The sequence below is a fragment of the Poecilia mexicana genome, unplaced genomic scaffold, assembly GCF_051168715.1.
Source record: "Poecilia mexicana isolate PSO_F unplaced genomic scaffold, ASM5116871v1 scaffold_17, whole genome shotgun sequence".
NCBI classification, from domain to species: Eukaryota; Metazoa; Chordata; class Actinopteri; order Cyprinodontiformes; family Poeciliidae; genus Poecilia; species Poecilia mexicana.
Window position 1 is genome coordinate 14,674,928 of NW_028263386.1, and position 24,349 is coordinate 14,699,276.

The 24,349-nt window shown below is 41.5% G+C and overlaps 1 protein-coding gene across 2 annotated transcripts in view; it reads left to right on the top strand.

Annotated features, from left to right (window-relative positions):
* znf521 (zinc finger protein 521) overlaps nt 1-24,349 on the top strand; it is a 114,574-nt gene that overhangs the window by 13,281 nt on the left and 76,944 nt on the right. For both annotated transcript variants that reach the window (XM_088014856.1, XM_088014855.1), the window contains exon 3: nt 3,244-3,444. In XM_088014856.1, the coding sequence (XP_087870982.1) occupies nt 3,244-3,444 (201 nt within the window). The remainder of the gene's footprint in view (nt 1-3,243; nt 3,445-24,349) is intronic.

Sequence of the window (24,349 nt, forward strand, 5' to 3'; positions counted from 1 at the left end):
TAAACTTTTCTGTAACTTCATACCAATAACCATCCCATGCCTACTCATTTTATTCCCTTATGTAGTTTTTCCCACTCCATTCCTGTGGGTTCTTGCCCTTCCTCTTTCCCTGTGGTCAGTGTCTCCACCTGTCTCAGTGTGTGGGCCAGACAATGGTGGAGCTTCCCTGCCAGGGACCTCAGATCCCCAGTGGGGCTAATGGAGCAGAAAGGAGAATATCAATTAAAAGGTTATAAATATTTAAGAGCAGAAATATTCAATAATATAAGGGTGGGGGGTCCAAGAGACTCCTGAAGTCTCAAAGATGAAAGTTGTGGCATGATAAATGTCACCAGGCACCACAAGTGTGCGCATGATTGATGGATTTTGGATTCAGTGCGATATTACATAGCTGTAAAGATGTCAATATCCATTCAGATCCCCACATTTTATGAGCCCAGGATTAATGTGCTTTTAGTTTGGTAAAGATTGGAAATTCATCTGTAGAAATCTTTTTGGTGAGCTCTTCATTATCCCCCTGTGGCCCTGACACCCCACCCCCACATGAATAATTTCTTAGTTACAGCTATTATCCTTCTTTGAACTGCTTTTTATCTAAATATGGATCAGACCAGAAAATGGTCTGCCCTGTTGTCCTTCTGCACCAATCGTGTAATTTTGATTCTAAAAATCAACACAGATGTTACTCTGATATATATAAAAACCTGAAAATGTTGCACATCTTCCCCCAGTATTCGGCATATGATTGTCAGCCATTCCAAGCATGCCGGTATTGATCGACTGTCCAGCCTGCAGAGACTGGTAGAAGAGGATGTCCTGATCTGATGGATTACTGTATGAGGCCCAGAGGCACAGGAACCTCAGTATTGATGTGGCTCTTTAATCCCTGGGTTGGACGTGACCTTGCCCTGTAACCTCAACCCCCACCACCACCCCTGAAAAACATACATACTCAACATCAACTTCCAGTTTCAAACTCACCAGCAGTTCCTTGTTGGAGTTTGTACTTCCAGACACTCCTCACACTGGCACACTGGAAGTCATTCTTCTCTGTCTTACAAGCTGACCAGTGGGAGTCACAGCTGAAACCTGTCACCTAAAAGAAGGGAACAACAATTGAAGTTATTTCAGACTCGCACATACATGAAGATATTCATGTGGTCTGTTTTTTTTATTATTATTATTATTATTCAAGTATTTCTCTCAATTCCCTTTTTCCACTGATTATCAAACAGAAATAGCAGTTTCACAATTATATGGTGATATCAGCTAGATGTACGAACTTATCCAGGACAGTGCAGATACAGCACATTGCTAAAACAGGTTACTGTGTTACACGGACTCAGTCAAAATCCAGTCCTAAATCCAATCGAGGTTTGTAGATGGGAAAATCTGGTAAATAAATTCCCCAAAAGAGTTGCAATGACTGTGGTGACTGTTGTTCCTGCAAAGCATTGACAAATAATACTTTTCAGCGATTTTTCTTTCCAAGAAAAATAGGTAGAATATTGTTTTTGCTGTGCAGTCATCTCCTACTTTGGTTTGGTAGAGTTAAAAAAAATTCTAACAAATTACATGGAGTTTGTGGTAATAGTGTGAAAAAATGTGAAAATCTTTAAACATAGAACTGCTTACTGTAAAATGCTAAAATAGAGTCATCAGTAGTTTTCCCTGACAGAATGAGACAGTAATATTAAATAAGTGAATGATTCATGAATAGATTTTGGGGAAAAAAAACATCACAAGTCATAACCTTCTCCGCAAGCTGCCTGTGAGAAAAAAAAATATATAAAGTGTTCAGTTTTCAGTTTATACTACAAATGCAGTCTCTGCATGTGTGGATGAATCATAAGTCTATATTGTGTGGCTTTTGGCCTCAGTCAGAAGTGTTTTCCCAGGAGCAAGAAAGGCCTGCGTCTGCGAGGATTGGGTTGGGATTTTCATTTTCTTGAAACACCTTCTGTTCTGTTCTGCATGGTCCCACCTGGGACCACGGCACTGATATTTTTAGAGGGCATGTTCCGAGAGCCTCCGTCGCCAAGAGGGAAGGACAATGGAGGGTGTGATGTTACATCAATACTTGGCGCAAGTGGGGGAAAGGAAAAATCCTGGGTGGCCTTGATGAGTTCTGGAACGCCTTTCCTAGAGGAATTTCACAATATAAGAGAAGGAGGTCTTAAAATGGTTCCTGTACAACCCAATATATGAACGCCCACACCTGTGCATGTCGGTGCCACACACTCTTTGCCCTCAGGTGCTGTTAACAGTTTGCTGGATGAAAGAAAAAAAAAAAAAAAGAAAACTGGCTTTCACCTAATGTTCCCCTGCAGAGTTTCCAGACAAGCAGAAGAACACTTTCATCAGTGGGGCTTAAAATGGCTGCTGGTAAAGTGCAAAGGTTCTTCTCCCCGACAAAACACAACCCGGTTGACAACACTGTTTGTCTGAGGGTGCTGTCTTTTAATCAGATTGGCTTAAAGATTTTTCTTCATGATAGCGAGAAATACAGATTTGGCGAGTAATTTGAAAGATGGTTTCTAGTCCTGGCTCAGGGTAGTCGGTGGCTTACCCTTGGCGATGCTGCGGCACAAAGACAACAAGAGACAAAACTGCAGATGGATTGAAGAATATTGATGTGCACGACCCGCGGCTGCCTGCGAGCAAGGCTGAATAATTTAAGCAAGTGTGTTGTGACGACAATCTAATGCACAACAATCTCGGTTTTTGCATTTTTTTTTTTTTTTTTTAAAACCAAGCCGCGCTCCGAATTTTCACAGTCCTGTCTTTGTCTGATGCTGTTTGAAGCAGTTCAGCACTCGCTTGGTGAAATTTCATATATCTTTGGTCCAGCCAAAAACTGCAATCCCAGATTTATTAACTGCACATATTCCCATCAGTCTAGTTTCATATACTAAAGTTTTGCTTGGGTGAAGCAGGGCAAACACAACGTAAAACCATTTCTAATAACAAGAGTGTGTGTTTGTGTGTTAGATACGAGTGTGTGCCAACTTCTCTGCTTGTATTTTTCTCACTCCACCTGCCCAACACTTCTGTTATGGCACGAATGGTTGAGTTACAGAGGTTCAAATTGAACCTGCATTTTTATTACAGCTTTTATTATTGTTTTTATTAAATCCAGAGTCTAGAAATCCATTTTATTGTCACCCAGAGGAAGCTGTAGTACCTCACTGTGCGGGTCACCCTTCTGACTATGTGGTACTGTCATTTCCTGTGGCTCCGTAGATCCAGAGTGCGCCCTCGAGAGGGTGGCGGAAGATGGTGAGGCCGGGCATCTGAGGAAGAGGCTGCTCTCTCCAGAGGAAGGAGAGGAGGGAGAAGAGGAGGACGAGGAGCCTGCGCTGCACAGCTGCGACAGCTGCCGGCAGGTGTTCGAGTCGCTGAGCGATCTCACCGAACACAAGATTAATCAATGCCAGCTGACAGGTAAACAACGTTCAGCCCACCGAGCCTCCCCTCCACTCTGCCACTCAGCTCTTCTCCCACTCCCACTCTCGCTCTGTGCCTTCAATAGAGAATATGCCACGCTACGTGTGTTAGTACACTGCACTAAGGGGAGCACAACACCAGATTTCTAGTTTTACTGGTAAATATCTACCAACAAAGGCCTTGGCACATGTGCCATGTTATTTATATGCACCTTACATGCTGGAAGATGGCACACAAATATGGCCTCTGTGAATCGTTGTGACATTATTTACAGACTGGGCCATAGCCTTCCTCGTTTCACCATAAATCCATATATGTTTGTAATCTGGAGCTGCGTGGTCCAGCTCCTCAGCTGGAAACAGTACATCGCTGTAAGGAAGTCCCCCAGTCAGCCCCACTGTTAGTAAACTGCAGTAGTGATACCTTGGGGGACTGAAGAAGAAGGATGCCAGTGGCAGACTCTGTCATTGACCTGTTGATGGATGAATAGGACTATAAATACACTGACAAGGTGGCAGACAGAACTAATGATGTGAACTGAAGGTTTCTATGTGCTTCTCCTGGATTTGCTGTCCTCCTTTACACATCCTGATGGGCCTAAATTGAGAGATGCCATCTGAGGCCCGCTCAAAAACGCAACACAAGGCAGCACACGAGTATTTGAACTCGTACTTGTCGTTTAATGAAAAATGAGAATTTTTGCTTAGTCTGTGTTCTGTTTACATTCGTGCGCAGTTTGGTTTCGTATTTTGCAGCCCACAGTCAGCCAACCACAAATTATAGGTTAGATATCCCAAGAGCATTACAAAGATTTTCCATCATCTTCAAAACACTCTCAAGTCTGGTGTTTGAGTATTTTTTTTTTCCTTTTCTTCATAGTTTGTATGAAATTGACAGTGTTGTTTCTTCAAGCAGAAATGCATTGCATGCTCATTGCATGTGAAGTGACTTGCTTACATATATCTGTGGGCCTGCCTCTGGTGTGAAAAAAGTACCATAAAAGTGTAAAATTAAAGAAAAACTGTTCCCTTTTTTTTCAGTTTTTTTAATTTTTTAATTTATTTTTTTTCCTGCTGAGTCGCTGGCATTAAACACAACAATATGTGTTTGAGAAAATTTGTAATGGGTGACATCCTCTCAGCTATTTATGTTCCAGAATATGAGCCTGTCTGACCTTGAGATCTTTTTTTTTCATTAGCTCACAACCACAAACTTCAATGTATTTTATTGGCATATTATGTGATACACCGACACAAAATAATAGATAATTGTCAAGTGGAATAAAAGGGATACATGTATTTTTTTTTTTTTAAAGAGGAAGTATTTTCCAGGAAGAGAGTGCAATTTTATAGAACAGTCAAGTAACTATGTTTCTTTCAGTTGTTTTATGTGTGCTGTATTTATCAAACATAACTTAAAAGAAATTTGGCTTTCCAGTTTGATGCCTTGAAATTGGGCCTCTCTCTGACATAAAGCTGAAAATATTGATTGTACATAATACCCTTCTTTTAAATGTTTTACTTATAATAAAAAGTCTCAAGGTTCATGGTAACTCTGGAGGAGCTCCAGAGATTCACAGCTTCTTTCAACGGGACAAATACTGACAAAAATTGTCCCCCTTTGCACTAACACCTAAATAAATCCAGTAAAAACAAATGTCTTCAGAAACCTCGTAAATGGAGTCCATCCGCGTTTAATTTAGTCTCAAACTCTCTACTAAAACATGGTCATCCACCTAAACTGACAGGCTCTGCAAAGAGAGGATCATTTACTGAGGCAGCCAAGAGGCTCATGGTAACTCTGGAGGAGCTCCAGAGTTTCACAGCTTCTTTTAATGGGAGAACTATAGATCACACACTCCACAAAATCTGGCCTTTATGTATGATTGGCACAAATTAAGTCATTTTTTCAAAAGAGAAGCACAATACGTTCTGTTTGCATTTTTCCACCCACAATGTACGGAACATGACACACAAGTAAAAGAAGGTGATCTGGTCAGATGAGACCACAATTGTTCCTGTTCTATGTGCAGAACACTGAGGAAAAATAACATCACCCTAAACACACCATCCCTACAATAAAGCTTGGGAGAGACAGAATGTCGGGATGCTTTAGGTGAACAGTGAAGCAGGTCAGTAAACCTGGATTGAGATAATTACAGGGCAAATCTGGAAAGGTTTTAAAGGAATTGATACAAGGATGAAGGCAGAGCTATAGAGCTTCAACAGAATTATTTAAGTTTGCAAACCAGTTATTTTCCTTCCACTTTACAACTAGACACTATGTTTTCAAGCATATAAAAATCCCAGAGAAATGCACCGAAGTTTACATTTGTACAAAGACAAAACATGAGGAAGTTCAAAAGGCCTGGATACTTTTTACTTTTAAAAGGCAAAACATAAAGGATTTTATGCAATAGAAATATAAAACAACTTTTTGTTTTAAATGAAAGGAAAATCTTTTGTTCGCTGCCACATGTAACAGTGGTCATTACTGACAGTCATATTTTTTTTTTCTATAATTAAGCCCAATCTTTTGTAAATGTCAATCTAACAGACAAATAACTCTTAATTGCTCAATGATAGGAAGAAAAAAAAAACATCGTTTGGATAAGGGCCCCTGTGGAAACTAAACAAAAGAATCTAATTGCCATTAGGGTATTGTGATTGTGCAGAAACACTCTATTAGTATTCAAACACAGCAGGAGAAAAGAAACTTCTAGATGGCATACTAAGTACTTTGAATGTGTGTGTGTGCGTGCGTGTTTGCGCGCGCTCGTTTGTGTGTTCTCAGGAATATCGAAAGATTTCCTACGTGGCATTATGTAGACATCCATGACCAATTAATCAGCCTTACATCAAGCCTCTGCTCACAGATGGATGCTTTATTAGAACCATTTTCTAATCAACCACCAGCACCTGCTAAACTCTCCGTTTTTTTTTTTTTTTTTTTACAATTTCAAATGTTTTATTTTTGGTAAACAAATTGCAGAGCTTGACTGGAACCAATCCACATTTTGGAAATTTGCATGCTCACAGAACTTGGGCCTGTACAGTGTGTTACTAGAACTGCATGTGGCCATATATGCAGGCATTACCTCACATGTGGCTTCTGTTTCTTATTAAGCTTCACCCTGATGCTAGTATCTAAAAACAAGAAGATGACATCTGCGAGACAAAACAAACGAAATAAAGTCAAAACATTTTCGAACTGCCTGCCGACCACGCCCGACGAACAGAAGGACAGAGAAAGATGTCACATGCAACCTTCGATCAATGGCAGCCATTGTCTCTCCCTCCATCTAGCAGAGGTGTAACACCTTTCCATGCACTTAAGCTGTGACCACTGCAGTGCGCTAAGGGAGCGCATGGGTATGGATTGCCTGGTGTCCCCGATGCGATCGGTGGTATTGATCGCGCTAATGCTGGACTGCGGAGGAAGGCGAGAGCCTGAGAAATGGAGCAAGGGAGAAGAAGGGGAGAGGGAAGCAGGGAGAGAAAGTGCTGCAGGAATGTGTCCCCGGGGAGCTCGTCTTGGGCTGGGGCAGGGCTTCAGGAATGCTCCCCAGGAGATCCCAGTGAAGGCTAGGGCAGGGCTGCAAGAATGTTACTCCAGAGAGTTGAGAGTGGAAGCTGGCTGGGGCAGGGCTTAAAGAATGTTCCCCCAGAGCACCCCTTTAACTCCGGGGCAGAAGTGAAGGGAGTTTTGTGGGGGTGGGGGTGGAGAGTTTTCCTCAGGCTCCAGGATGGCTGCAGATCAGGTTTCCGTGTGGGGATCAGCATCCTGCCGACAGGGTTTTAGGCTGCCCTAGGGAGGAGACAGGAGGCTGGAGGCATAGCTATTCCACAGGCCTTTCCAAAAACATTTCACAAATGCTTTGTCTCTGTATCACACTGACTCAGTGGATTATCTGCACTACCTCATATTGTTACAGATACTTCACAAAGAAAGAGAAACAGTATCTGTAGTTTGACTTTTGCTCTCAGTTGGTGCAAGACATGTTCATATTGCCAGATATGAGATTGCGACGGCAGTCGGTGCAACCTGCCCTCAGACCCTTTCACCTCTTCTCATTTCCACGTGTTTACTAGCAAGCCCACACTGTAAATAAAAATAACACCTCTTGCTCAAAGTTGATTTTAAAAGATTGCATTTTCGGCATCATTTCTTCAGTCCCGACTCTCCGATGGTATTTGAATAGCCAAGCGCACACACTGGCTGTCAGCCTGGTGGCTATTCTTTCATTACGGGTCCAGCTCCCCTGAGCAACACCTTTTCTTGTGTCCTTCACTAGAGGAGGGGCATGGCCGCCCACCCCCCCCCCTCCCCATGAGAGATCCTTGCCCTGCTATTTTAACCCTCTGTGAGATGACCTTTTTAATAAGTGTCTTTCTCTGTTTTCCTGCCGGCCACTGTGCGAGCAAACAGAGCATGTCTTCTGCTTCCCTCAGATAAAGGAATCAATCAGAGAGGGTGCGAGAGAAAAAAAAAGGGAAGACAGATAACTGGGCCATATATGGATTTATATTATGCAGATTTCCCTTTTTCCACATCCCTGTAGACACTGCAGAATGCATTCAGCTTCAATAAGAAAACATTTTCAGATTTATGAGAAAATACAAATGAAACACTAATGCTCAGTGAGAAACAATAATATCCCGATACAACACAGAAGACGCTGATTTGATTGGAAAAGTTTGGATAGAGATAAAGTCTCTATTTGTGATGGGAAACACTCATAGGGCTGTTGAACTGTATTTGTCTCGTCACATATTTCTTCCATTTTTTACTTTTTTTCGGCACCAGCCATTGTTTCGGGTCATCAAACAAAATGTTATCTTTGCCAAAAGTAATGCGAGGGAATACAAAAAGCAGCTTTCAAACGATCATTTATTAAGGGATAGCAATCCTTATCCAACTTGGTCCAGTGTGAAAACGTACTTAGCCCTTGTTCTGCCGCACTTGTCAGCAACTGGCAGTGAGTCCTTTTCATCACTGGGCAGAAATTCTGACTCACTGTTCACAGAATTGTTTTAATTCTGCCATATTGGCTGTTTGTTGAGCTGGACCGGCCTGTCTTTGACCGCTGTCCTGATGTGTAGGCGACATAAACTTGAGCTGACAAACTGATCTGGTCACAAACTGGGGACCAGACAATCTTCTTCAAGGTTGACTGATAGAGAGTTCATGATTCCGTCAGCTACAGCAGTTGTCCAAGCCCCGAAGCAGCAAAGCGGTCACTGACAGTCCCACTACCGTAACTATTTTTGACTGTCATTATGATTTTTTTTCTGTATTAGTTTTAAGCCAGATGTAATCAGGAGGACAGTTTTAAGCCAGATGTAATCAGGAGGACAGCTTAAAAAAAATATCATTCTGATCACGTTGGCTCACAGATATCTTTCCAAATGCATGGGTATTGTCTGTGAAAGTGACATGGGTGCTTGTGTTCTTTTCTGGCCAAAAGTGGTTTTGGTTCTAGGACTCTCCCTGTCCAGATTCAGTTTTTGCTCAGTCTCTTGCTGCTGAATGTCAAATATTGAAGACTGACTTTAACTAAGACAAATGACTCAGATTTTGCTCTAGATGTTACTCCACATACTTTTTGCCCACCTGGATGAGTTATCAATAAGTTCTTAGAGTAATTTGGTAAAGAGGACCGCTCCGGGGAAGGTTTTCTTCTTTTGTAGATGGCTTTTATGGTTTATTAGAGTCCTAAAGTTGTAGAAATTACTTTGTTTCTCATATTACTTTAAGTCAGTGTGTGATGTGTTGCATTTGAATATTTTTCAGTCTACTTCAAGCTGTCAGGGAGGTTCTACTTTGGGTTTTTTCTGAGTCCACAGGTAGTAGTCAGACCAGGGAAATTTAATTTTCCTAAAATATGGAGTTAATCACAGTTAACTTATGATTTAATCTATCTTTCACAATGAGCCAGATTGATTTGGATAGCTTTTTTTGGCTAACAATCATGATTTGAAATGTGCATTTTGTATGAACTAGTTGTCTTTGTACTATATGTGTTTGACATCTGACACATTTTAAAAATAGTAAAAAAGCTAGCAGACTTCTTGCAGTTTGAAACAATTTCAAGCCACAACAAATTTTTCAAAGTGTTTATATGAACTTGCATCAAGTTTTTGGGCCAGTAGCATGGAAATATCAAGTAATAGCCTCAACTATGAAGAACTTTCTGTCAGTGAATGTTTTGTACTAACTGTTTCCAACAGGCTTTTATTGGTTGTGTTTCTTCCCATCTTCTAACTTCGCATATTGATCCAACAGCTGCTTTGTGGCTGTCAAGACGAATGTGCCAGCGTGCGTCAATTTTTATTTTTTGCTTCAAAAGGGGCTCACATAAGAGGAAAGCGACATGAGCAAGACCTGATTAGCCGAACTCTGAGCCGCCACCGTTCATCAGAAATTCTGCTGTGTTTTTGCTGGGGCGTCTTGCGACATCCCAGTACAAAGAGCAGCGCACACTGATTACAAGGCTTTGAAAGGAGGAGAGGCGGTCAGGGGAGAATAGCTACTTCTGGCACAACGCAGCCACTGAAAAGAGACCTCATGCTAGAGTGAGCTCTTACAATTGGGCTCGTTTTTTTTTTTTTTTTTTTTTTTTTGCCATGTATGTGTTTGTGTGTCAGTGTTGTGTGGGTAAAGAAAAATAGGTATGGAGATACAGGAAGGTAAAAACAAAAAGAAGAGGAATAGAAAGGTAGTATTAAAGTAGATGTTTGACTGCATGGCACATCCTCCCTGTGTGTTCCCTGTTGCAACACTGCCAGTTACGTTAACAGGAGTGTCATTAGGAATTCAAAGCATATGCCCTCGTGAGGACGCCCTTCTTCTCTTCCCCCGGTGCTTCACATAGCACGCATTATGCACAGTATAAAGTATTTATTGGTCTTTGTCAGGCTTGGGCTGCATATCCAAAATAAGAAGAGAAGAGTTTATAAAGCATAAATGACAATAGCCACAACCGCAACTCTTGCTCACTCTTCGCATCCACCTCATCTAGCGAGATCCGTCTCTCACATGTGTGCTTGTTTAATCAGTCGTAGGCTTAGGCATGCAAACACACAAATATCACAGAGCACACGCGCTCCCTCACAGCACCTGCGTGCTTGCAGTTTGCATTTTGGATGACACATAATTCATCACGTTGGGGACTCAAGACATGCTGGGACTTCATCCAGTTGACCTCTTTCTTAAGTAGGTAGCCACAATAGCAGGGAGGATGTGTGGACAAAACAGAGATAATTCCATGTCCTCAGTCAGAGCTCCTCTCAGTGGGTGAAAATCCTGTATCAGGGTCACTATTGTTATCCCCCCCCCTCCTATTTAGCATACCTTTTAAACTGTCGACCAGTTGTATGACGACTGGCCCACCGAGCCGTTGTCTTGGTGTCTCATGCGCTCTCTATCTCTCCCTGGCCCTGGCTCCGCTTGCTCTTTGTTCACTTTCTTCCTCAGCCTGCAAGTCTTTTTCAGCGGCACAAGCAGAAGAATGGCACATTAAATCTTAATAGGACTGCGTCTGGCCGTGTTGAATTGCAGAGCGTGTTAAGCCGGCGCTTTCCTCCCCCTTGGCACACGCTCGTGGAAGTGGAAAACAATTGAATAAAAGAAACCGCTCCCTCCCTCCGTAACACAAGTGACTTTGACCGCACTGCTAAAGCTATGAGACTTGAACTGACTCCCACTCACAAATGGTTCAAGATTTAACTAAGAAACTGTGGGATAAGGGAAATTAGTACTTTTCCAAATGAACAGATGTCAAAGGTAGATTGCAGGGTCTACATGATCATCCACGATTAGGTGTGGGCCGGTTAGCAGTACCAAAGAGGACAAGAAGCTGGATATGGTGGGAAAATGAGTGTGTGTGAGTCGCACTGAGTGCAGATGTAGGTGTGAAACAGCCAGGCTTTGCAAATGTAAAGAGTCCAGGCCTGCTTTGTAAGGCAGTGAGCAGCAGTAATTAGTCAGTGATGAGTTGACTGGTTGTGTGTCCACTGCTCAGCACTGCTGGGTGGGGCTGTGGGAGGTAGATAAGGCCAGCGGTGGGCTTATCTCTTCGAAGGACAGACACCAGGCCTGCCAGGCAAATCCACCCACTGACCAGTCGCATTTTATTAACAGCATCATTAATGCCAGGCAGGTTGTGTGCGGTGCAATGGAAGGGGAAAAAACACAGAATGATAGAAAATGTCTCAATTTCTGCTTGTTCTGCGAGTCTGAAGTACATAGGCACCGGTTGACCTGTTTTGAGATTTTGAAAGGATGGAGCTTGCGGAGATGTTTACCAGGTAGGCAGCCAGTGGAAGGGCATGAAGAGGGAGCTTGGATCTTACCTCTGGGCTTTGCTCACTCGCCTCTGGGTCCCCAGAATTCAAATGATTTTCTTTTTCCTCTTTCAAACATGGGATTGCTCACCAGAATAATGATGAAGCTGATACGGAGAAGCATAACTACAGACAAAGAAAAGGCAAAGAATCTATCTTAAAAAAGAGGTGGACATTTCTAGGCAAAAAAAGAAGATTTTGGTTAAAGGTAGTTTGCTTATGTTTCCATCTATGAATATGCATTGTTTAGTCAGTTTTCAGTCTTCAAGATTTTAATGCGTCTTTTAAACTCTTTGTATGCAGAAAAATACATCTGTATTTTTATCTCAATTTAATCTGCTAACATTGATTTTACCTAGTTTTTAGTTTTGTGAATAATTTCCTTCAATTAAAACTTGAGGAAATGTTTAATATTACACATCACATGCAAACATACCATATATAGACAGACAATATACATAAATATATGTATGTATATTGTTGGGACAAGTTGAGAGTAAGAACAGTCTTTGACCCCAGAAATAAATGGAAAAAATAATTTTGATGAAGAAATGTCTGCAGTCAACACCCATTCTCGGACACCTAGCAGAAACATTTACAGACATTTGAACCATGTTTGTCTGTACTTCTTAATGAAAAGGTCAGAAGATTTTGCTAATGTCTGTGTGGAAATGTACTGCACATTGATCCCCATAGGGCTTTTTCCTTAGACAGGTTTTGCCAAACTCACCAGTAATGGGAGGAAAGAAAGGCGGGAGACGAGGATGGTGGAAAGAGTGACCAGTCCGACAGGTTTATGTCTCCCCCTAGGCTGAGTTCGGTGGAGCGGGCCCACAGGAAGAAGCAGAGCCAGCTGTGACGGCATCCTGCTTGCCACTGTGGTTTTGGAGCTTTGGGGTTACGCTATCGCCGACTCAACATTTCCCCCTATCCCGTACCCCTCCCAGGGGTTGTTTTTGTTGGCTAAGGGGTGGTGTTTGGGTGGGGGCCCACTGCTGTGGGGGCTCTTTAGAACAGCCACTCCTCTACTTGAGGATGTAGGGAGTTACAGTCAGCAACTCACAAGGACAGATATCATGTAAAGAAACACATTTGTTCCTTAGTGCTAATTGCCATTTTCAGACTGGAAGGTGTGTTCATAAATTCAGTTTTATGGGCAGGATGGGTGTCGTTTCAGGTCTCCAAGGCCACCAGCTGGGCTGTGCTTTGGCAAAGGGGAAATCATGTGTCGGTACAGAATGTAATGGTCTGACAGTAAAGCTATGTGTTTCAAGTAATACAAAGATGTCCTTTTAATGTTAAACGCAGTAGACAGAGAGCGGTACAGCTTCACTTGGAATGTAAAGGTCATCTAATCCATTCCAGTTCCTACCTGTCAGTCTGATCAGTCATTCTGGAGGAATCAATCAAATGGATCAGAGAACATCTTATTTTCAACAAGTGAGAGGGGATTTTGAGAAGCCATGGAGTGTGCCAACTTTGTGCATGCCTATGTGATAAACTAAGACATTAAATTCTTTGATTTAATAGTATCAAAGACCACTAATTTAACACAGCAAAAAAGATCTGCTTTGACCATCTCTTAATGAGACAATTACACTCCATCTAAATGTGATGCATATGTATGTATATATTAAGTCATGTCCCCAAAATATATCATAACTGACTGACTTTCAGGCAAAAGAGACCGTGTTGTAGTAAACAAAGCGGTGATATTTATATTAGAACATTATGTACCCCCCCAGCCAAAGTATGACGCATCTTTCTCATCATGAATTTAGTTTGTCGAACATACCCCACAAACAAAGTCAACAGACAAAACCATCTTGTGATTGGTTTTTAATCCAATTGCATTATTATTCAGGCCTCCCATTGGCCATTCATTACTCTCACATGGAGCTTGTGTGGGTTGTTATCACCCAATCAGACTCAGGACTGTATTCTGGAGAGCATGCTTTCGTTTGCATCCTTTAAACCCTGTGAGCTTTCCCTCTCTCTTGGTCCGCCAACGGAATACCTAATTCCAAAGTAAACTGATTGCTCTCTCCAACAAGATTACGTTGTGATGATGTTATCCAAATGAGACCACTACAGATGCAACCAAGGTAGGCAAGGATGCTTACCGCAAGTTGACTGATCAGCATGTTAAGAGAAACGAGGTTGGGGAGGAGGAAAAGAAGAGAGAATGAGGGATAGAAATCGAAAGAGTGTGAGTTGTGTGCGTGGGGGTGTGGCGGGGGGTTAAGCTGGAATGTAATTTGCTTCTCACCTCAGGCGACTGGGCTCTGAGGCCAGTAAATATGCAAACAAGCTGAGCTTGGCCATCAATATGAAGGCCCTAGATGATTACTAATCTCTACCAGAGAAGTAGATTGAGATCTATCCCATGCAACATGAGGGGAACAAGTGAGGCCAAAGTCCAAACTTCGTCTCTATGTTGGCCTCGCTTAGTATGCACAGTTAGGTATATGGATGGAGGCTGGCCTTCAGATTGGTCCTGTCTGTGATGCATACAAATCAGCAACCAATAACCATATTGGTGTCTTAAACCTATTCAAATCTTTTAAAGGAACTAATCATGCAACTTCTCTGCAACTTTGGACCTTAGTTTCAACTCCTCTCTCTTTTCATCACGCAGAAGTCATAGTCTGATTTGAGCTCTTAGATGTGCAGCGTTGTGGTTTACCAACCCATTGTCATTCCTCGTCTGTAATCAGGGATAAAACAAACCTATGGGACATGGACAGATCTGGAGTCATTAGGTGTGTGTGTAGCTTATCCAGACAGCCAGATAAACCAGATGCCTCAGGATGGCCAGGGGTCATCTCTCTGTGAGAACATGTTGTTGATGTCCTTGTCTCTCTGTAGCTCTTCTTCTCCGCCTGTATCCCTTCTCTTATTCCTCTTCATCATTCCCTTTCTTTCTTTTTCTCCCTGCCTTGATTGTGCTGTATAGTCGTCACAAACACAGAGGTCCATGTTGGAGCTTAGCAGTCGAAGAACCTGTCAGCTAAAGGGAAGGAGGAAAGACAGACCAGGGAGTTGTCTGTGGCCCTAGGTTGGATGCCTGAGGGTGTGCTACGTGTGGAGGATAGTTAGTGCAGAAGGACACACTGCAGTCTGCAGGTGAATCCACTCGTTTTAGAAGACTTAATGCATTTGAATCATCTCCTCTAGGGGGATGTGTTATGACTTTCTTTTTTTACCAAAGAAACCTTGATATAAAATGCAGCAAAAGTTGTGTTTCTCTTCTCTAAACGTGGCAGGAGGACAATGTACGCAAAATACATATTCTAAGAAGGTTTTCCCAGTGATGAACATAATTGACTATTCCCTGTACTTTAGAGTGTGTTTTCAGCATTGAGTCTTACCCTCTGCAGAGAGTGCACAAGGCTTGAGGATGTTTACCTGGCATGGTGCCTGTTGTAGCTGCCCTCCTGTTGAGGGAAAGCGGGTCAGGCTATAGCTTTGTGTTTGTTTGTTTGTTTGTTTGTTTGTTTATTTGTTTGCACATGTGAGCATCTTCACAGCTTTTTATTAAATTGGGAACATGTATGTCTTTTGATGCATTTACTGTATGTGCTTGTAAAGCAGAAAGGAAAATCATTAAGGTAGAGAGAATTTCAAATCGTGCTGCATTTCCAGAAAAAATTATTTGTTTCTCCGAAGGAAGCTTTTATTTTGTTCAGGGAGAATGCAACAGTGTTATTCGAGGCGGTAGTGGATGGTTGGCATCCGCAAGAATCATCTGTCAGCTCAGGCATCAGTCTTCAACCTTTCTATCCCTGTGCTCATTTACTCATCCGTTCTTTTATCCATTCTCATCTGTGGCCAAAGGGCCATGTCTCTTTGTGGCCCCGATAATCTTGGCCAATTTCCTCTGCAATTTATTTCCCACCCAATCACCCACCTGGTCAAGCAGCATCAAGCTCCTCAAGGTAGAGGCATTCATCTCAGCAAGCCCCTTTCTAACAATCACATTTGGTGTGTTTTTGTTTTTTTTCCCCAACTCGAGTCTTATATCTTTTTTTTCTGGATGTCAAAGTTTCAGTTCAGTCCTGCAGTAGGCCAGTAACTTTTCTTTTTATTTTTGCACATCCCTGCTAGAGGCAGTAAAATGGAATAAGTTATGCTACAAAAACTTATGATGTAAGGGGTGGACAATATAGGTGAAAAGTGTATCACAATACTAGCATTTCATACCAATTGGTATCAATCACTATTGATTCTTTTTTTGTTTTAAACATCTGAAATGCTGTCAAACTGGTGAGGTGACCATTCCTGTTTTATCCACAGTTTCTTGTCGAGCTATTGTACTCATTTTCCCTTTCGCTCCACATCGCTATTATTTTTTTTTTTTTCTTAAGCAGCTATGAGGCATGGTGTTTAAATCTGAAACTGCTATATTGCAGTTTACTCAACAGGTTGTTGCTAGGTAACCAAAGAGTGTGTATGTCCGTTGATGCCACCCACGTGGCTTAGCCGTGCGTGAGAGGTTGAGCATCTGAAGCCTTTCCTCCGTCTCAAAGCTGTGCAGTTCTGCATCAAGTTCTGTGAAATTATTGAATATTCTATTGGACACATTTTCTAGTGATACTGATCATGTGTCTATCAAAATATATGTTGTTATTAGTTTATTGCACAGCCCAAATAATTCACCTGAAAAAATTCGACTGCAGAAATTCGTCTGCAAAAATTCACCTTCTAAAATTTGACACCAGTGTGTTGGGCTGAGGTGTGTCTCTTAGCAGTTAGCTAACCCGATTACTCTGACACATGATCAAAGGAGTGTAATTTGATTGGCTAAAAGCCACTTGACTTTAACCGGTGCTGATTGGTTTGGTGTGCATGGTTGCATTGGCTGGTCAGGTGAATCTTTTAAGGAGAATTTTTTACAGGCATGTTTTTGCAGATGAAAGTTTTACTTCAAGTAAAAAAAAAAAAAAAACATCACACAGAATAAAAATTCCGTTGTAAATTCAATGTCTAGACAGAGTCAGATTCATGTAGTTTTCCAACCTTTTGAGTAATGTCAATGTCTGCAATATTGCAGTAGCAAAGAGGCTGGCTGGATGCAATATTTAGTGGATATTATATTTTAACTGCCATTTGTCCACAATCTTCAAGCCAGTAATCTTTTTGGTCTATTAGTTAGACTTTCCTGTAGCTTGATAAGGACACTTTATGTGGTAAGTGGCTTAGTTCCTAAAGTGATCGGACATTACGATGTTGAAAAAGTGTTTTTATGCAGGCTGTATACGTTCACATTTCCCTCTGTTACTCATCAGTCATATCAAAGCCCTCCAAAATTACATAAAATGTGTTTGTTCCTGCTTTAAGACAAAAATGACACTGATAATAACCATCCTACCTAGGAAAATCAGCGTGAAAGGATCATGTCCTGATTTGCGATGCTAGCTACTGTGCTGTCTCTCACCGGGTGAATCTTTATCGTACATTTTATGAGTCATAGGATGCAGAAGTTCTGCCCGTCTAGCACGCTGACGCTGACCTCATCTGAACTGAGAAATAAAAAAAAAAAAAAAAAAAAAAATCAGTTAATGAAATGATTTGCTTCAAATCATCCATTTAAATTTGTTCATTTAAGTGGCTCATTCATGGACACAATACTAATTAGATCTTAGCCTCTCACCATTTAAAGGATTCATTGCTTTTTTTTAATCTACAGATGCAGGACGGAGAATAACAACACAGGACCTCACCTCAAAGATCTGAACTATCCCTTTAACTGAGAATTTAGAGTAAAATTCGTACTACCAGAAACATAAAGTTGGAGCAGGATTATCATTGAAACCATTTGGCACACATTGTTTGACTTAACCTGTTCCAAACTCTTCTCCATCTTGGCTTCCTTGTCATCTTCAAATGCGCTCTCTTTCTTCCACCCTCCCTCTATCCTGTCATGGCTCCTCAGTATTCTGCTGCTGTCTTGTGTGGAGTGATTTTGCCCAGACACGTCTGGCTCTGGGTAAAGTGCAGTCCCCGGAGACTATGCTCCGCAGCCCCCAGGTCGCTAGCACCATGAATACATTATGATCCCCATTTCCATCCTGTTGCCACGGCAGCACTTTTTGAGCCGCAGGGCGATTAAGACATGTGCTGTCGATACCCTGATAGGAGCAGAAGTTGGATCTGGATGCCGGCCTGTGATCAGATTTCATCCTCCCACCTGCTATCGGGAGGCTTGGTTACGGGAAGAGATGGGAAGGGTATTGGGATTTTTTTATTTTTTTTTTATTGGTTTGACAGGCTCACCTGGTAAATATAAGCATACATACATACCTCTTCCAGCACTATTTTTCTCCCTCTGCGTTTATCTCCGTGTTTCCTGTCTGAGCTCCCCCCCTTCCTCTTTTTCGTATCCTCATTTCCTTCGCTCCACCCCATCACCGCAGTTTAGCTACGGCAGCATTATAACGCAGACTCGCTTTGCTCTATGAAATTCTGTTACCCTCACAAAAGAAGCAACTCGCGCACCTTTTATTGTTTCCTTTTTTTCTTTGGGGGATGATGTATAAAACATGGTGCCTCAGGTAGAGGATGTTGGGTAGGAAGCCATGTCCCCCTAAATGGCCAGCCGTGTGCATGCGCCTAACACTTCACTGAGCAATCTGTCAACATGTCAGCAACACATGTTTTGTAAAAAGCCTCTGGTGGGAGCCAGGGGAAAAAAGGCACTCCTGCCAGACCAGAGAGGAAATGCTTTTTTCTCCTCTATGCAGTGGATTTTCTATTGCTGGTGCTGTGTCCCACGGGCCCCCCCCACCACCACCCTTTCCTCCCCCACACGCACACCCGTTGTCTGCACTTCAGAAATTTGAACTGGGGACCCTCGAGGGGGTTTACAGGGAAGGTGGGGGTAGGCTGGGAGGGAAAAGGCTCCCTCTTTTTTTTCTCTCTTTTTTTTTTTTTTCAAAGCGTATGAAATTGTGAAGGTATATTGTGGCAGGTCCCCAAGCGGTCTTTTCTAATACCTGAGTTTCTGGCGAAGCTGGAAATTACCAGCGGCTCCCCCGAGGGACGGCTTTATCCACACCAGGAAGGAGAGCAGAACTCAGTGGGGAGGTTACTTAATGCATGGCTGAAATAAAAGAATTTCTGAAAGACAGAGGCTGAAAAGCTACTTTTTTTTTTCAACCAACCCCCCCCTGCCTCATTCCCGTTCCCTCTCTCTCTCCTTTCCTCCCCAGAAGTATAGTTTACTACTCTCTGCCTTCTCTTGAAGGGTTCTAGTTTAATAAACTTTCAGAGGATCCTGCTGGTGCAGACAGCTAGACAAATACCCTTGTGTGTTCTCTTTTGTCGAAGATACAGCTTTTTGTTATGTTCTTGCAAATTTGATTTCTCCCTCTGTCTTTCTTTTTCTCCGCCACCCTCTGTCTCTCTCCCCTTCTGCATTTGTCTTCATCTCCCTCGTCCTCCTCTTGCTTTCTGTCTCCCGTTCTGATTCCGCACAAACACACACATGCACACAAAGTTAAACTCTGTCTCTTGTGGTTGGGTTTATTGTTTGGTCTGTCTGTTCGTTCTCTCCCCCCTCTGTGCTCCCTTTTGTTTTCTGTATGTTTTGTTGTATTGTGCACAGAGCCCGAGATGCAGATAGAATGCAGACAGTTTGCCCAGGGTGAAAACTGTGCATAAGTACCTCTTGGTATCTATTTAACAAAACACATTCATCTATTTGCTCATGACCAATTGGATAAAACGCCACCTACGAAGCAGCAGGAGATATTTCCCATTAGGGATTGGAAGCATAGTAATTCACCCATGTATCAACTTTGTTATTTTGAGTCTCCTGAAATTCAGACAGCCATTCTCTTCTAATCAGCACCTTTTATAAAATATTTATAGATAATTAACCTTGCCATGTTTCTAACCTCATAAAAACAACAACATAAAAACCTCATCCATGTATAAAATGCCTCTTCTCATTCCCTCTGTCCACCTCCCCCTCTACTGTTGGTAAATAATTCAACCTCTTCCCTGTAACAAGTGCTGGCCTTAATAGGGAGCAGTACCTGTAGTTGGGATAAACAAGCCAGTCGGCCTCAGCAGTGAAACAGAGGGATTTGGGCTTCATGAGGGCAGAAGAATAAGTCGTTTCCTTCTGAAAGGCAGAGTCGACTGGCTGACATTAATTAAGCCCTATAGGATAAAGGTTATCTGAAGCCTAGCAAAGCAGAGACTGTGCATGCGGGATGCTACGTCTGCCGAATCCTAATCAAGACTTCTTATTAAAGTGACATGTACGGGATTCAGTCATGTATGATGTGTGCTGCTGTTGTTTTCCCAAATCTTGTTTGTTTGTGGGAGACATACAAAAACAGGAAAATATCTGAATTTCACTGAATAGACAAAACATCTTAGACCATCTGTTCTTAGACACAGATGTTTACTGCTAAATTTAAGCGTAGTGGTTAAAAAAAAAAAAAAAAAAAAAAGCATTGCAAATAATTTTGTGTCTGCCGGATTTATAATCCCCAATACTAAAGTAATTGGGAATTTTCTAAATTTTCCTAACTTTTTTTTTGTTTGTGCTTTTTTTTTATTCCCTGCTCACAACAATTCAAAATAGATTTTCTGACTCAGTTTCTACTTGTCTGTTTGTTTTTTTACTTACAAGAACAACATTCAAGATACACCTACAAACTTCAATATGTTTTAGAAATTTGGTGATATATCAGAAAAGTGCATTATTGTAAAGTGTTGTAAAAGCTACACCTTATATTGTAAATGTATCACTATAGCAATATCATTGGAGATAATTGCAACAAATTGATTTGACTGGAATAAATTTTAGCTAATCATACAAGTACAATGCACTTGTGCTCTTTGTGCTAGCAATATATTTGATGCTTGTTGCTTGATGCAGCAGAAAATGTTTTACAACATTTTAGAACTACTGCAAATTTGTTCTAGTAAACTGGACCATAGACGGCTCTTGACCAATATAGAAAATGTAAGCTTAAAATGAAATTTGAATTTCATCTGTGTCCAACCAGCTTCATATATGACTCATTGACTGATTTCTGGGTTATTAATGAATCCAAAATGGAAACCCCTCAATGTTGTTTAGCTAACGCACTGTTTCTCACAAGCCATATCGTCACTATAACAGTCATCAGCATTATTGCATATTATCTATAAATACAGATTTTCAAGTCTTGCCTTAGATTCTTGGTTGGATTTAGGTGTGGGCTTTGACTGGACCATTCTAACTGTATGTTTAGTGATGCTATGCTGCTGGAACGGGACTTTTGCTCCTTCTAATTCATTTCATTTTCCCATTAATTCTCGACAACTTTTTTGATCACGCTGAAAAAAAAAAAGAATTCCCACAGCAAGATTATGCTGCAAAAAATCTAATAAAATGCACTTTGTGCTTAAAAGTTCTCAAAAAGTTATTTTGTAAAGTACTCCATGTTTTTTTTTGTTTTTTTTCCCCTAGCTTCATTAAAAAAATGTTTTGCATTGTAAACCCAAACTCTAACTACTGAAGAACAAGCATGGGCAGCACATGTTAGAAGGCTAGAATGAAAGCTCTTACCTAGTGAAGTTCTGTGTTTCTACTTGATGTAAAGAAATGTTTAACATTTATCCTGTTGCAATCAGAATATATCATCTACATTATATGAGGTGTGTATCGTCCAGTGGCAAACTAAACACATCGCTTTCACGCCCTGACATGTCAACCTCTATATGCACAGCGACCTTAATTAAAGGTCACCTTATCAGTGATATTCTCTTGAAATATAAAATAGCTTAGTGAGCCACCGGATGAGTGACATGGGATTTATTACCATTTCATTGTGCACCACGTCTGTATTAGAGACGGCAACAATGGCTGGGCCACACTAATGGTGAAATAGCAATGTCTTCTCCTTTCATATACCGATAACGGCCGGTGTCCTCTCATCTACAACGACACAGTGAAAAGTAATTAGCTGATATGGATGTTCCTGTCAGTGATAACTGATATTAGGGGACTATTACATTCACTCCCTTGAATGATGGTCCTTGAAATTAGTTCATTGCAGTAAGCTGTACCTCCGGATTGCCACATGCAGTATTACAGGGTGTGAGAACAAAACGATTGCAGCATCCACGAAAAAGCATGTTGAAGCACACTCTTTTATCCTGCTCTTTTAATAATCGGTAACTTAACTCTGAGATTTGACTAACGCTCTTAATATTGCTTTTAATGCAGAAATGAAAATGAAAAGCTTCCAAACGCCTTTCTCAAGTTTTCCCGTATTAAATAGTTGGTAATACCTTGGAGGATTTTGTTTGGCAGTCATAGCGAGTTCCTCTCCTGAGAGAGACATAAATAGCCTCCCAGGTGGTGGCGTGTAACTAAGTAAATGGTTAGTAAGCCAAGATGTGCAAAGTATATGTAAATAGGGAGAAAAGTATGTGTTGATGTGTTGGTGTGAGAGGAGGGCATTCATGAAGGGATTTTCTTTTTCTACAGTAACCCTGAAAGTTTTTCACTATGCCCATCAGCATGCAAACTTTTTAGTAAAACAGTTCAGGGTAAAGGATTTTTTTTTTCTGTTTTGTCAGCTGATAAATAGATAAACAGGAATAAATCAATGTGAGGTGATGGATGAATAAGTAAAATGCCCTGTAGTCATTTGTCTGGCTGTATTCAGGCTTCATATTCTATCCCTACCCTGCAAATGAAGATCAGGGTGAGGGGCAGTGAACTGCTTCCTTTGGTGAGGCGTCTGCCCGTTAGTTAGCATGTATGGTTGTGTTAGTGTTCGTGCTTTTTTTTCGATCTTTTTTTACTAATATGATTCGACAGTCATGAGCTGCCTGGATAGCAGCAAAAATACCCCCCCCAAAAAACAACAACAACAAAAAAACAAAACAATGCAGGACGAAACAAAGCAAACCCCTAAATCTGTCTGCCATTTGTGCTCGCACACTGTACGCACATGTCGTGAGTATTCTGGCACAGTTACTGGGCCAAAGCAGAGCTGGTCTGGGGCCTGGCCCATTCTCTAGAGACCAACCCCCTTTTGCCTCCACTTTCTCCGCCCCTTTCCCCCCTTCCTGTGCAAGTCTGTGGACACAGTCTGAGGCGACAAGGTTGCACAACAGCACTCTAAAATCCTCGCTATACAAACACGATCATTAAAGAAAACACAGTCTGTCATTAGGAATCTGTTTAAGAGGGGAAAATAATTAGAACGACTGTGATAATTGTGTCAAGGGGGAAATAGATCAGACGTATTATGGGAAGAACCAGAAAATCTTGCCATAGCTTTGTTACTTTGCTGTTGGTTCATTTCAACATTGATCCACCCTTCCATCTGTCATCCTTTTCCTTTTCTTCGGCTCCTCGTTTCTTTCTCCCTTTCTGTCTCTCTTTCTTGGATTCAAGACTGGAGGAGCCTTCTGGCTTTAAATGCAGAAGGGATGAAGATGTTTATTCATCTGGAGGGTATTAGAGCCATGATTAAGGACGGGAGGGAGCTGTGAGGCTGATGCGACGTCTGCATTGCTCATTCGTGGACTGCGTTCGGGAATCTGGCCAACAAGCCAGGAAAACAAGAAATGATGCAGGATGAAAGAAAGAACTTGTAGTGAAATTCGATTCTCTCGGGGAAGGACAGACGTTTAAATTTTCTCTGTCTGACGCACACTTGCTCATTCTCACTCGCGCTCCCTGTCCTCATAGCTAAGCTAATTATTAATGAATGCGGTTTCTGTTGAACCTTGGAGAGGTGTCAGCACTGCAGTCACTGAGGGTTAAGAAATCTTGACATTTAAGACAGGGATGCATGAAAATACATCGTCTTGCTTGAGTTGATGCTTGTTTTTCTTCCCCTCCTGCTCTATTCTCCAGTATGCATGTTTTCTTCTCCCTTCTGGGCTGTATCCAGTTGTTTTACCACTGACAAGCTGAACTGCTATTGAAGAAGTATCAAATAAAGCCAGAGTGTATTCATCAGTGGAAGCAGAGGTCACGGGTCATGAAGCAGGGGCATGACTTTCTAACATAAGCTAATGCTTAGGCCGGGGCAGGAGGTAGTTGCTATAGTTTTTTTTTTTTGTATTAATGTGACTTTCATTAGGCTTTTGTGTGATTTGCAAAGCAATTCCCTCACTAAGTGCTAAAACATTTAAAACCAAACTAGATTTACATTTCTGTGAAAAAGAGTTTCTTTTTTTTTTTTTTCCTTTGGCTTTGACCATCTTGAGCACCTCCTTTTATTAGGTTTCTTTTTCTCACATAACCTGTTTAGTTTGGATATCTTTTTTCTTTCCCTTTGTAAATTATGTCATTTGAAAACTACTTGTTATTTTTGCCAGTATTAAAATGTGTTTGACCAACTGAAACATTAAAGTGTGACAAAATCAAACTGCAAGGAAGGAAATACTTTTTCATGGCACTGCGTGTTTGCAGTGTAACTCAAACTTGAAGTTTAGTCCAAGTTTTAAATAGCATTTAAGAGAATTAAATCCCAATTTCCAAATTCACTTAGCCTTTTGTTGGGTTTTAAGTAATAGACGGCATCTGCTGAAAC